At 47.5% G+C, this 12,400-nt stretch overlaps 1 protein-coding gene across 7 annotated transcripts in view; it reads left to right on the forward strand.

Annotated features, from left to right (window-relative positions):
* The window catches only part of SYCP2 (synaptonemal complex protein 2), a 138,746-nt gene that overhangs the window by 5,327 nt on the left and 121,019 nt on the right, over positions 1–12,400 (forward strand). For all 7 annotated transcript variants that reach the window (XM_061631111.1, XM_061631110.1, XM_061631116.1 and 4 more), the window contains 3 exons: positions 223–363; positions 1,681–1,809; positions 3,546–3,650. In XM_061631111.1, coding sequence (XP_061487095.1) covers positions 223–363; positions 1,681–1,809; positions 3,546–3,650 — 375 coding nt within the window. The remainder of the gene's footprint in view (positions 1–222; positions 364–1,680; positions 1,810–3,545; positions 3,651–12,400) is intronic.

Below are 12,400 nucleotides of genomic sequence, written 5' to 3' on the forward strand. Positions count from 1 at the left end.
TGCTGATGACTGGAAAGAGCTTTTTAACCAATCACTAGAAAAGGTTTTTTGACCAATGCTAACATAATAGCATTCTGATGTTTTAGCGCTATGCCAGAAAAGTGTTTTAGTGCTAATTAAAAGATCGATTAAAATATAGATTTACATAGAATTTATCACTGTGCTCACTTTACTTTAACTGAAGTATTAAATAGTATTGTGTTTTTTTCCACATTCTGGCAGCTGGAAAAATGTATAGATGATGCTACAAGAAAAAATGACTTCCAAGCATTGGAACAGTTCTTGGAAACTGATTTTTCTGGTGGTATTTCTCACAAATGCAGCAAACAGTTTCTCAACAAATTAGACAGACTTATATGCCAGGTAATGAATTTTGTTTTTATTTTGTTTTAATTTATAGTGGAATATTTCATAAACTAGTATTTAGGACATTTCGAATTGCATGAAGACTGGGGGCTTGATAGTATTATGGAGCATTCTTTATACCATTCTGACTCCTTGAGATGAAAATGATCTGTTGTATTTTTACAAACTCCATATTTACATGAATGTCTCAGCAGAAAATCTCATATGAACCTGCTCAAGATATTCTAAGCCTTCCTCCACTGTCCTTTTTCCAGCAGAAGTGTGTTGATAGGGACAAGAGAGAACTGTTCCGTTATGTTGCCCAGATGGTAGAACAGTTTTCCAAGAGATGTTTGTGTTATTCTCTCTTCAGCCACTTTTAAAATGGACGTTTAAGATTGTTTTATTACAGTATGCATTTTACAGTAAAAGGCCCTGTTATGTTTTTGTTCTGTTTATGTTTTTTTCTGATGCAGTTATAACTGCTGTCAATTTTGGCTTGTCTTTAGAATTTAGTTTTTTGTGTGATATCCTAAGAAAGTGCAGTATAAATCTTCAAATAAAACATTTAGTTGTGCAGCTAAAGAGTTTATTTAACAAATCCAGTGTTTTAAGCTGGTGACTTCAAGAGGCCCAGAGACCCTCCAAAACAGTTGGGGAGGCTGTGCTGGGGACAGTAGAGGGAGGAGGGAATCAGTAACATTTCTCTCAACCCCAAGCAGGTTATCAGATCAAAGTCTTTCATTGGTGGAAGGAACCTTTCCATCTGTGAAGTGTTGGAAGTGGGGCAAGAGCGACTCCTGTATTGTTCTTTTGTTTATGCTCCAGAAGGGAGATAGAGCTGGGGTCCTCCAGATGGATAGGCTTGTTTACCTTTGCCTGTGATGCTCTGACTTCCTTCTGTCGCTGTCCGGGAGAGAGGAGACATCCCTTTGTCTCTGCTCTCTCCAAGCCATGAGGCTAACCCCTACACCTGGGCGTTATGCCTCCAACTTAGTTAGTTAGTTAGAACTAGGTTTGCTTTTCTATCTAATACGTATTTCTATAAATAAAGTAGCTTTTCTTATTTTACTAAGTCTCCAGTCTCAGTGATGCTGATGCAGGGTAAAAGCCTGCTTTCTTAGGCAAACGCACGCACATGCTGGCACACTCACATTTCAACATCTGCTGTTACTCTACTGCTGTTTTGCTTTAAACGAAATTAAGCACACAAATTACACACCGTAACATGAAGGGCAAAGTGTAGGTCCAACCCATTGGTTTTTACCCTGCTAAATAAAAAAATTTTTTATATGACTGAAACATATTTTTCATACATTTGTTTTTCAATTTCAGGGACTTGACAATGAAGAAGTCAAGAATGTTTCCACTTTGTTGAATACTCTTCAGAAACAAGGCAGAAATATCAGCATATTAGGTGAAATTGGGTTCTCAGCAATGATAGAATATGGTCTTGTTCAAAAGATAAGTATATGAAATTGAAAATAAATTCTAGGAGTAATTAGAAATAAAATAATAGTAACATCTGGATGTCTGAGTGGTTTGAATGCTGTGTGTGTGTTTTTAGATAATTAGGAAAGGTGTTGAAAATAAACTGCGATATAATGCTGTTATACAAATCTATGCTGTAACTGCATTTGGAATGCTTCGTACGGTTCTGGTCGCCTCATCTCCAAAAGAATGTTGTAGAGTTGGAAAAGGTTCAAAAAATGGCAACGAAGATTATCAAAGGGATGGAGCAGCTTCCCTATGAGGAAAGGTTGCAGCATTTGAGGCTTTCTACTTTAGGGAAAAGTTGAGTAAAAGTGACATGATAGAAGTTTATAAAATTATATATGGCATGGAGAGAGTGAATGGAAAGAAGTTTTTCTCCCTCTCTTATAACACTAGAACTCATGGACATCCAGTGAAGCTGGATGCTGGAAGGTTGTTCTTTCTGTCCTGAAAAAAAATACTTCTTCATGCAGCACATAGTTAAGCTACAGAACTTGTTTCTAGAAGAGACAGTGATGGCCACCAACTTGAAGGGTTTCAAAAGAGGATTAGACAAATTCATGGCGGATAAGAGTATCAAAGGCTATTAGCCATGATAGCTATGCTCTGTCCCCACAATTGGAGGTAGTATGTTTCTGAATACCAGTTGCTGCAAGCTGCAGGAGTAGAGAGTGCTCTTGTGCTCAGGTCCTGCTTATGGGCTTCCCTTGGGCATTCGGTTGTGAGAACAGGATGCTAGACTAGATGGGACATTTGCTTGATCCAGCAGGTTCTTCTTATGTTCTTATGATATTCACTGCTGTTCGCTGCATCTTCATATAATGCTAAACCATAATGATGATTATTTATTATTATTTATTCGATTTCTTAGTCGCTCATCTAGAATACCCAGCCACTCTGAGTGACGTACAAAGCAAAAAACATATAAAACATCAAAAACACCAAAACATTAAGCAAGAAAACTAAACAATAAGAGACTAACTCAGTTACAATAAGGCTTCTCGTCTGTATAGTCCAAAAAGTGCGCCTTCAGATGGGAACTCCTGATGTGAGTCTTCCCACCCTAGCACAAAGACCGGTGTGGGTGATAGTCCATATGCAAGACCAAAAAACAACACTGGCTCTTGATCTCAGCATCCAGCATCCAGTACATTCAGCAGGGGGTGGGGCACGGCAAACAAACCCCTTAAAGTCGCGAATAACAGGGAAGTTCTCTTCAGAAGCCAAAAACAAAGGCACTAAGATGTAAACACGGCCGATATTAAGGGCCAGCAGACAGAGATCAGATGGTAAGATAGCGGTGGCTGCAGGGGCGTTCCCCCGCCCTCAGCATTCACCAAAAGATCATCATAACAGCGTGGTGTTCCCAGGGACAGGCCGTGGCACCAGATCCCCACTCTCCAATAATTGAATTAATCATTTGCATGGTGAGGGATGGAGCAGCTGAGGAGAGGGGCAGCTATGTGTCTGGATGTGTCCTGTGTGTATTTATGAAAGTGTGTGCGTGAAAGAATGTGTGATGACCACACCCACCACTGGCATGCAGCCAAGTTGGCCAAGAGTGAACATGGCCCTGGGGCCAAAGAAGGTTAGCCACTCTTGGTTTAGAGATGCACTTTTCAATTGGGAAGCAGCCATGTAAATGCTATTCATAATAACCTTTTAAATGTATACTTACACAAACCTTTTATATATTTCTTCTGTACATGGTTAATTGGTTTGAAAAGGCCAAAGGAATTGTCCAAAATACAGTAACTGGAAAAAACCACAAATTTACCACTTTGTTTGAAGACTTCTTTGATGTCCTGATGGTAAATACACACTTCATACATTATTCTATAAACTAGCTAGCATGTACTTACTAAATCTTTGGAGCTGAAAGTGTTTCTTATGTGTGTTTTATTTTACTTATAAGTAAATAAAATTTATTATAATAAAATAGGTAAACTTGTAGAAGAGAAGAAATCTTATTGTATTATTTTTTAAATAAAAAACTCATCATGTTTCTGTTCTCATTTCTACATCCCATATGCAGATAAAGGATATTGTGTTCAAAATCTCAGTTGATACTATTACAAATGTAAATTATAATTATGCAGATCTAAGCAACCACCTTAACTTGTGATATTCACTCCCTCCCCTTTCACTCTACCTTTTCAGCATTATTTTGTGAAAATAACACTACACCGTAGAGCTACTTTTGTATAGTTATATGTGTGTATTTTTGTGGGATTTGCCTAAACCTAAAATAATTACAGATTGTTCATTGAGTAGAATTCAAAGGTGGCTTTGTGCTAGCAGAAACCATTTTGAATAATAAATAATGAGGGGAATCAGCAAAAATGAGGTGTGCTGTCTTGCATGAGTGGAATTGCTTCCCTATATCACTAAATCATTATTGGATACAACACAAATAAAGTAGTAGTCCTTAATGGGAGTTGGGAGTTGGAGATATTGTGTTGTAGTAGCTTTGCTCCTACCTGCAGGACTGCTACTACAAAATTGTACTAGGAACTTACTGCTCAGCTCCATGGCTTTGGGGCTGTGGGATCCCACAAGGATCCATTCTGTCTCCTATATGAAACCGTTGGGAGCTGTCATTTTCCACAGGTAGCCTGCCATCACGTGGTACTACTGCCATCTAGCGTCCGAAGGCAAGAATGCACTGTAGTCAAAACCTGGGGCATCCGGCCCCTCCCACTCCAGTTTCATTCTTGCCTTCGTCTGAGGCGTTTGGATATCTACACAAAGCGTGGCTAAGTTCTCTTCTTGTCTTTGTTTGTGTATTAGACTGTGTGATTTGATTGCTTTTCCCCCTTTTCCTAGTGTTCCCACCCTCCCTGGTTTTTGGAGTGTGTGGGATTGTTTGTTCATTCTTTTTTGCCCCTCGATTTTGTTTTCACTGGGGTCTTTTGGTAGCCTTGTTTTCCCTCCCTTTGTTTGAGCAGCAGCAGCTGCCTCTCCCTTATCTGGGAGTCCATGGCTGCGGCTTCCTCTCCCTCAGGCTCGGCACCGGGAAGCCTGCGTTTGCGGCTTCCTCTTTGCGCCCCCGTGGCCCTCCCTCCTGCCTCCACCACAAACTTTGGCAGCGCCTCCCCACTTTGCAGCCAGGAGCCTGTGGCTGCGGCTCACTGTTTTGTAGAGCAGTTTGATTTGGCGGCGCCTAGCCCCATCTTCGGAGGCAGTGGCGATGTCCCCCCCACCCCGGCTCGTTCCTGGGGCCCTTCTTGCCCTCCTGCGGCTCTTGAAGCACGCGGAGCGCCTTTTCCCATCTCCATACGGCAGCGGCTCCTCCCGCCTGGCAGTTAAGGGTTGCGGGTTTCCACTCCAGGCTGCCATTGCCCCCTCTCTTCCCAGCCGCCATTTTGTTTTTTTGTTTTTTCCCGCCCACCTCTAGCGGACGCCATTTTTGTTTTTGTCCCATTTTCCCGCCCTTTTTGTTCTGCTGCCTGTTTCCCTCTCTCCTCAAGGCAGTATTTTTTCTGAGTCATGAGAGTTTTTTTTTTTGCTGTCTTTAGACAAAGCCTTTTCCATAGCAACAGTACTATGCTACCTGTAGGAGCTGCACAGCCTGAGCATGCTGTTTTAAAGCGATACCGCACCTTCCCCATTGTGTGCGTGTATTGGGCTCTGTGCGTGCCATACTGATGCAAATTTATTTCTTGTGGTGCACTAGCCTGGACAGTGCACATTCGCGGTACCGCACCTTCCCCATTGTGTGTGTGTATCTAGCTTTGGGCCACACTGCATCAAATTTTTTCCTGGCATTGGGCAGTGTACAGTAGCGGTCTCGCACCTTCCCCATTGTGTGTGTGTACTTAGCTTGTGGCCCATGTTGCATCTCAACTTACTTTTTGGCGCCCTGATCTGACCAGTGCAGTAGCAATACCACCATTGTGGGCATGTACCCACCTATTTTTGGGGCCATAGCGAACCAAACCTATTTTTCTCTTGGCACCCCAGCCTGCACAACACATCCTGTTCCTCACTGTCACATTGCATAGGAGTGATACCGCACCTTCCCTACTGTGTGGGTGTATCTAGACCCTGACATGGCAGATCAGCAACCAGAGGCAGTGCAAACCTCAGGGGCAACTCAACAGTGCAAAGCCCCAGTGCAACACAAAGCATCTAAGCACAAGCATTCCAAAGCTCTCGCCAAGATGAAACATATGTCTGCCCACAGTGCTTCCAAGCGGGCCCGATATGTCTCAGCCCCGGCCTTAGATGAGCCTCCTCAGGAAGCATTACCTGCTCTTTTTCAATCTCTTGCCGGGTCATCAGAGGACAAGTTTGAAGGTTTTCCTAGTCAAACATCTCGCCACTCTGATTTTCCTCCCGCCCCTCTGCCTCCACCAGTGCAGCCACATCTGCCTCCACAGGAGCACACTCTACCTTCTGATCCTACCTCGGGGCTACAGTTGACCCCATAATTTTTGTCACAGCTGTGAGAGGTACTTGGCTTCCTCTCCCAAGCTCAGCCTCAGTCTCAGGCATATTTATCACCTCAGCCAGCAGTCCCACGGCAGTCCACCTCTACACGACAACCTGGCTGTCAGGATGACGTCCCTCCCTCTTCGCCAAACCCATTCGATATCTCCAGAGGCAGACTTGGCGGTGAGCCCTCAGGGATGGATGACTACTCATCCCTTATGCAGCCAGATCCTGATGAATGGAGTGAAGACTCTGATCTGGATGAGGACTACTCCTATTGCCTCTTTGACTTGGCTGATTACCTCTCCCTTTGCTGTAGAGTGTTGGACACACTGGGCATCCAACCTGCACAAACGCAGCCTGCTGCTCCACCTGTGAAAGGCGCCAGGGTTCTCAAATCGCCCAGGTCAGCGGATCACTCGATCCCTGTGCCAGATCCCATCAATAAGCTGGCCAAAGAGGAATGGGCCCATCCCCTGCATCCATGTCGCTTTTCACCGTTAGCCTACAGACTTTATACTTTGGCCCCGGAATTCATGTCTTTCCTGAACGTCCCTGGTGTTGACCAACCGATTTCGAACTTGATTTCTAGGTCCCTCCTTCCAAAGGAAGGAGATTCAGAACTCAAGGACCCCTCTGAAAGATGGCTGGACTTTGCGCTATGCAAGAACCATGAGGCATCCGCCTTTTCCATCTGGGCCTCTGCTGCCGCCCTGATTTTCTCTAGGGCCTCCATGATGTGGCTCGATGACCTGTTGGACGATCCCAATCTGGACACAGCCACACTGCGAAAAGGCCTAGTCAAGTTGCATAAGGCGGCCGCATTTGTGGCAGATGCCACTTTGGATGCGACCCACCAAGGAGCACGGGCCCTGGCCGCAGAGGTAGTAGCTCAAGGACTTTGCGGCTCCGGCACTGGGATGCTGACACCACGGCCAGAACCAACTTGTCCATGGTTTCATGCTCGGGGTTGCTTCTCTTTGGGGAGGACGCCCTTAAAGCGGTCTTGGTTGATCCCAAGGACAATTGAAAACCTACCTTAGCCACAGCCAAGAGAGATGACTGCAGACAGTTTTGGCGGTTTGCCCCATGTTGTCCCTTCCAGCCCTTTTGGGGGGCGCGGCCTGGGGGGCAAGGCCGAGACGCTCGAACTCCCGATTTCTGCTCCTCCAGGCCACCCTGGCCCAGACAGCGCTGCCAGGGCAGACTCCAGTACCAAGGCCGACAAGCCCCATCCTCATATGGCAGAGGAGCTCGTCAGCGCAGGCAGTTCTGATGCCATTCCTATTGGGGGCAGGCTTCTTCGCTTTGCAAGTTCCTGGCTCCCTCTAACACAGGTTTCCTGGGTCAGAAGCATTTTTCTCCACGGATACAACATAGAGTTTTGGCTGCCACCTCCGGACAGATACTGCCCCTCTCCAGTCTCCAAATCACGCGGGAGGGTCATGCAGGATGCCCTACGTCATCTACTCGACATAGCCGTAATAGAACCTGTACCACCAGTGGAAAGGTTGCAAGGCATCTACTCCGTTCTGTTTGCGGTTCCCAAGCGAGATTCTTCATGGAGGGTGGTCTTAGACCTCAAATTCGTAAACCGTTTTGTCAAGTATCGCCGGTTCAAAATGGAGTCACTGGTGTCTATTGTGGAAGCACTGCAACAGGGGGACTTTCTGGCATCCATCGATCTGAAAGACACTTACCTCCACATTCTGATCTGTCCTGCCCACAGATGATTCCTAAGATTCTCGCTGGGCCAGCACCATTTTCAATACCAGGCCATGCCGTTCGGCCTTGCGTCGGCCCCAAGAGTATTAACCAAGGTGATGGTCACCCTGGTGGCCGCCCTCTGCCTACAGGGGGTCCATATTTACCCCTATTTGGACGACCTTCTTTGTCGGGCATGCTCCAAGGACCAAGACAACAGACAGATCCATTACACTCTAGAGGTTCTCAGATCTCATGGCTGGCTGGTCAACATCGAGAAGAGCCATCCAGAGCCAACTCAGCAGCTCCAACGTCTGGGAGCAATACTGGACACGACCTGAGCCATGGTGTTTCTGTCTGCAGAGTGTATCTCCACCATCCAAAGCATGGCAACCTTATTGGCACAACGTTCAAAGGTGGACGTCATGTTCCTGGCAAAGGTCCTTGGGACGTTAGTCTCCACCATTCACATTCTCCCGTGGGCTCGACATCACACTCAACCTCTCCAGTGGGCCCTACTACCTTTTCAGGTGGACATTGCCACTTCCACCCATCACGTGATCTACCTGGAGCCATCGCTGAGAGCGTCATTTCACTGGTGGGCAATGCAGACACACCTCAGTGGGTACACTCCGTTTCAGGAACCAGACAGAGTCATAATAACCACGGATGCCAGTCTGACCGGATGGGGAGCCAACTGCAACTCCAGCTTTGTCCAGGGTGTATGGTCCAGAGCGGAGCAACATCAGAATGTGAGTTGGCTGGAACTCAGAGCTGTCCATCTGGCCCTCCGGCACTTCCAGCCACTTTTCTCCCTGCAGCATGTACTAATCCGAACAGACAACACCTGTGTGAAATCACATCTGAACAGGCAGGGGGGCACCAGGTCTCGAGCCCTCCAGGCAGAGGTGACCCTAATCTTCGACTGGGCTGAGAATCATCTACTGTCACTAAGGACAGAACATCTCAGCGGGGTGCTGAACGTGACCGCCGATTGGCTCAGCAGGCAGCATGTAAGTCCGGGAGAATGGAAACTCCATACGGTGGTGTTCAACCTCCTCCAGCAATGGTTCGGCACCCTCTCGGTGGATCTCTTCACCTCGAGCCACAATCGCCAGCTGCCCCGCTACTTCTCGAGGTACCTGGACTCGACTGCGGAAGCAGTGGACGCCCTGACAGCACCCTGGCCAGACGGTCTCCTGTACGCCTTTCCACCAATATTCCTCCTGGGCAGGATGTTGAGGAAACTGCGGCACAAAGGAGCTCAGCTCCTCCTGATAGCTCCACACTGGCCGCGTCGACCGTGGTTCTCGGACCTCCTCTCACTGTCAGTTGCAGACCCCTGGACACTGCCTGTCAGGCCAGATCTACTCTCCCAGGGACCAGACTGGCACCCAGACCCAGCCTGGCTGAGTCTGATGGCCTGGCATTTGAACGAAGGCAACTGAGGGCCTCTGGCTTACCTCAAGGTGTAGTGGATACCATTTTAGCATCTAGAACAGTGGTTCCCAACCAGGGGGCCAGGACCCCCAGGGGGGCCGCGAAGTAATCCAGAGGGGGCCGTGAACAGTAAAGAAATGAATTATTTATTAATTTTTTAAAAAGTCTTCACTCCTTCTACACTGTCTGCTTTCTGCTGGTGCTGCAGATGACACCTCCCCCTTGCTCCAAACGAGAGGGGAGGCCTTTTGCTGAAGCGCCAGAGCGTCTTTCAGGCGCACTAAGGGCAGGCATCTGCCTATAAAATACATGGCAGATGCCAAAGGAGGCTGAGGGTGGAGCTACCAGGAAGAAGAGGGGATTACTATCACTGATTCCTGTCTCCTTGCACTGCCGCTACTGGCAACACGCTTACTTAGAATGAGAGGAGAGAGCTTTTTGTGAAGCAAAAAGAAGAAAGGCTGCTTTTCCCCTTCCTTCCTGGCAGCCAGCCTGCTTCCCTGGGGGGAGGGGGTCACAAAAAATTTTCAGCTTATAAAGGGGGTCCCGTGCTCATAAAGGTTGGGAACCACTGATCTAGAAGACCGTCGACAACGTGCATATACCAGAGTACTTGGCGTGCCTTTTCCAGCTGGTGCACTTCTAAGGGTGTCTTGCCCTCTCAGGTCACTGTACAGCAGGTGTTACAGTTCCTTTATAGAGGGCTCAGAATGGGTCTGAGACCTAACACTTTGCGTCGTCATGCCTCCACTATCTCATCTATCCTGTCCATCTCTTCATCGGCCGTCCCTGTGGGTTCTCACCCCCTCATCAAACATTTTCTGAAAGGAGCTGCACTCCTTTCTCTGCCTGTGCGCCACCACTTTCCTTCCTGGAGTTTCTCGAAGGACCTAAAAGCCCTACAGCACCCTCCATTTGAACCTCTTGCGTCTGTCCCTCTCCAACTGTTGTCCTTCAAGGTCCTGTTCCTGGTCACTACAACATCGGCGAGAAGAGTCTCAGAGCTGGGAGCCTTGTCATCAGCACGCCATCTCTGCATCTTTCATAAGGACTCTGTGGTGTTGCGGCCAGACCCATCCTTCTGTCCCAAAGTCAACTCAGCGTTTCACTGTAACCAGGACATTGTTCTTCTGTCATTCTGTCCGAGGCCAGTCCATCCATTAGAGAAGGCCTGGCATTCACTAGATGTTCGCAGAGCTCTCAAAATCTACCTCTCTCGCACCCAAGACATAGGCTCTCTGAGTCATTATTCGTATCCTTTCACCCAAGGACCTTGGGAAAAAAGGTTTCCAAATCCACGTTGTCCTGTTGTGGGCTTGTATTACTCTGGCTTATGAGTCCCTTAACCTCCCTGTGCCAACTAACATCACGGCCCACTCCACCAGATCAGCAACCACTTCGGCTGCCTTCGCAACCAATGCTCCCCTTGCAGATATTTGTAGAGCTGCGGTTTGGTCTACCCCAAATTATTTTGTGAAACATTATAAGATTGACTGTTACGCTTCTACTGACACCTCCTTTGGGAGGCGTGTCCTGCAACACATCCTTTATGATAAGTAATCAGTTGGTGGTCCCTCCCTATTGGGGGGCTGCTTTGGTACATCCCACGTGATGACAGGCTACCTGTGGATAATGGTCCACTGGCCTCACCTGAAAGGTGATTTTCACAGGTAGACTGCCATCATGGCCCTCCCTGTTGGAGGAGATCTGGATGTCCTGTTCCACCTTTTATATTCTGGCTGTTGTGAGCTTTCTTATTCTGCACTGTTTAGTTACATCAAAACCTTTAAGATTCTGTTACACTTTATGCGGCTCTCTGTTGTTATCGGGGACGTTGTCTCTATTTTCCTTGCTCCTGGGCCTGTGGGCCTTTTGTTCTTTTCAGATATGCCACTTTGGACTCGTTGCGAATGAAACTGGAGTGGGAGGATGCCCCAGGTTTTGACTACAGCACAGTCTTCCCTTCGGACGCTAGATGGCAGTAGTACCCACATGATGGCAGTCTACCTGTGAAAATCACCCTTCAGGTGAGGCCAATGGACCATTCTGGGATTTGGAGCACAGTGTTATCAGTATGCTGATGACATAGCTCTATCTCTCCATTCCATCTGAATCAGGAGAGCTGTGAAGGTGTTGGACAGGTGTCTGGAGGCAGTGATGGGTTGGATGGTGGCCAACAAACTGAGGCTGAATTCTGATAAGACAGAAGTGCTGTGAGTGGGTGGTTCCCTTGACTGGGAATTAAGTGTACAATCTGTTCTGTTGTACTCCCCCTGAAGGAATAGGTTCGTAGTCTGGGAGTACTCCTGGATTCCAACTTGTCACTAGAGTTTCAAATGGCCATTGTGGCTAGGAGTACGTATGCCCAGCTGAGGCTGATTCACGAGCTACAGGTGTTCCTGGACTGGAATAGCCTGGCCTCAGTTGTCCATGCTCTGTTGATATCCCATCTGAATTGCTGTAATGCTCTATATGTGGGACTGCTATTGAAGATGGACTGTGGGCTGTTCTTGAAGATGATCTGGAGGCTGCAGCTGGTATAGAAAGTGGCTGCTAGGCTGGTAAGGGGAGAGCCCGATGGGACCATGCACCAGTGGTCCTAAAAGTGTTGCACTGTTTGCCAGTGAGCTACCGGGTACAAGTTCAAGGTGTTAGTATCAGCATGTAAAGCCCCAATTGGCTCAGGATGCAAGCATCTAAAAGAGAGCCTTCCCCAGTATCAACCATCTTGGACCCTATGACTAGGCTTTGATGGTGGTGATGCCACCAAGCACTGCCCAGTTGAGGCTGATTCGTGACAGGGCCTTTTCAGTGGTGGTTTCCTGATTGTGGCGTGCCCTGCCCAGTGTAGTGCTGTGCATTGGCTGCCTGTATGTTTCCGAGCTCAATTCAAGGTGCTGGTTTTGACCTATAAAGCCTTAAAGCTTGGGACCACAGTACCTGATGGAACGCCTCTCCCGATACGAACCCACCCGTACACTAC

Source organism: Rhineura floridana, chromosome 6, assembly GCF_030035675.1.
Source record: "Rhineura floridana isolate rRhiFlo1 chromosome 6, rRhiFlo1.hap2, whole genome shotgun sequence".
Lineage (NCBI taxonomy): Eukaryota > Metazoa > Chordata > Lepidosauria > Squamata > Rhineuridae > Rhineura > Rhineura floridana.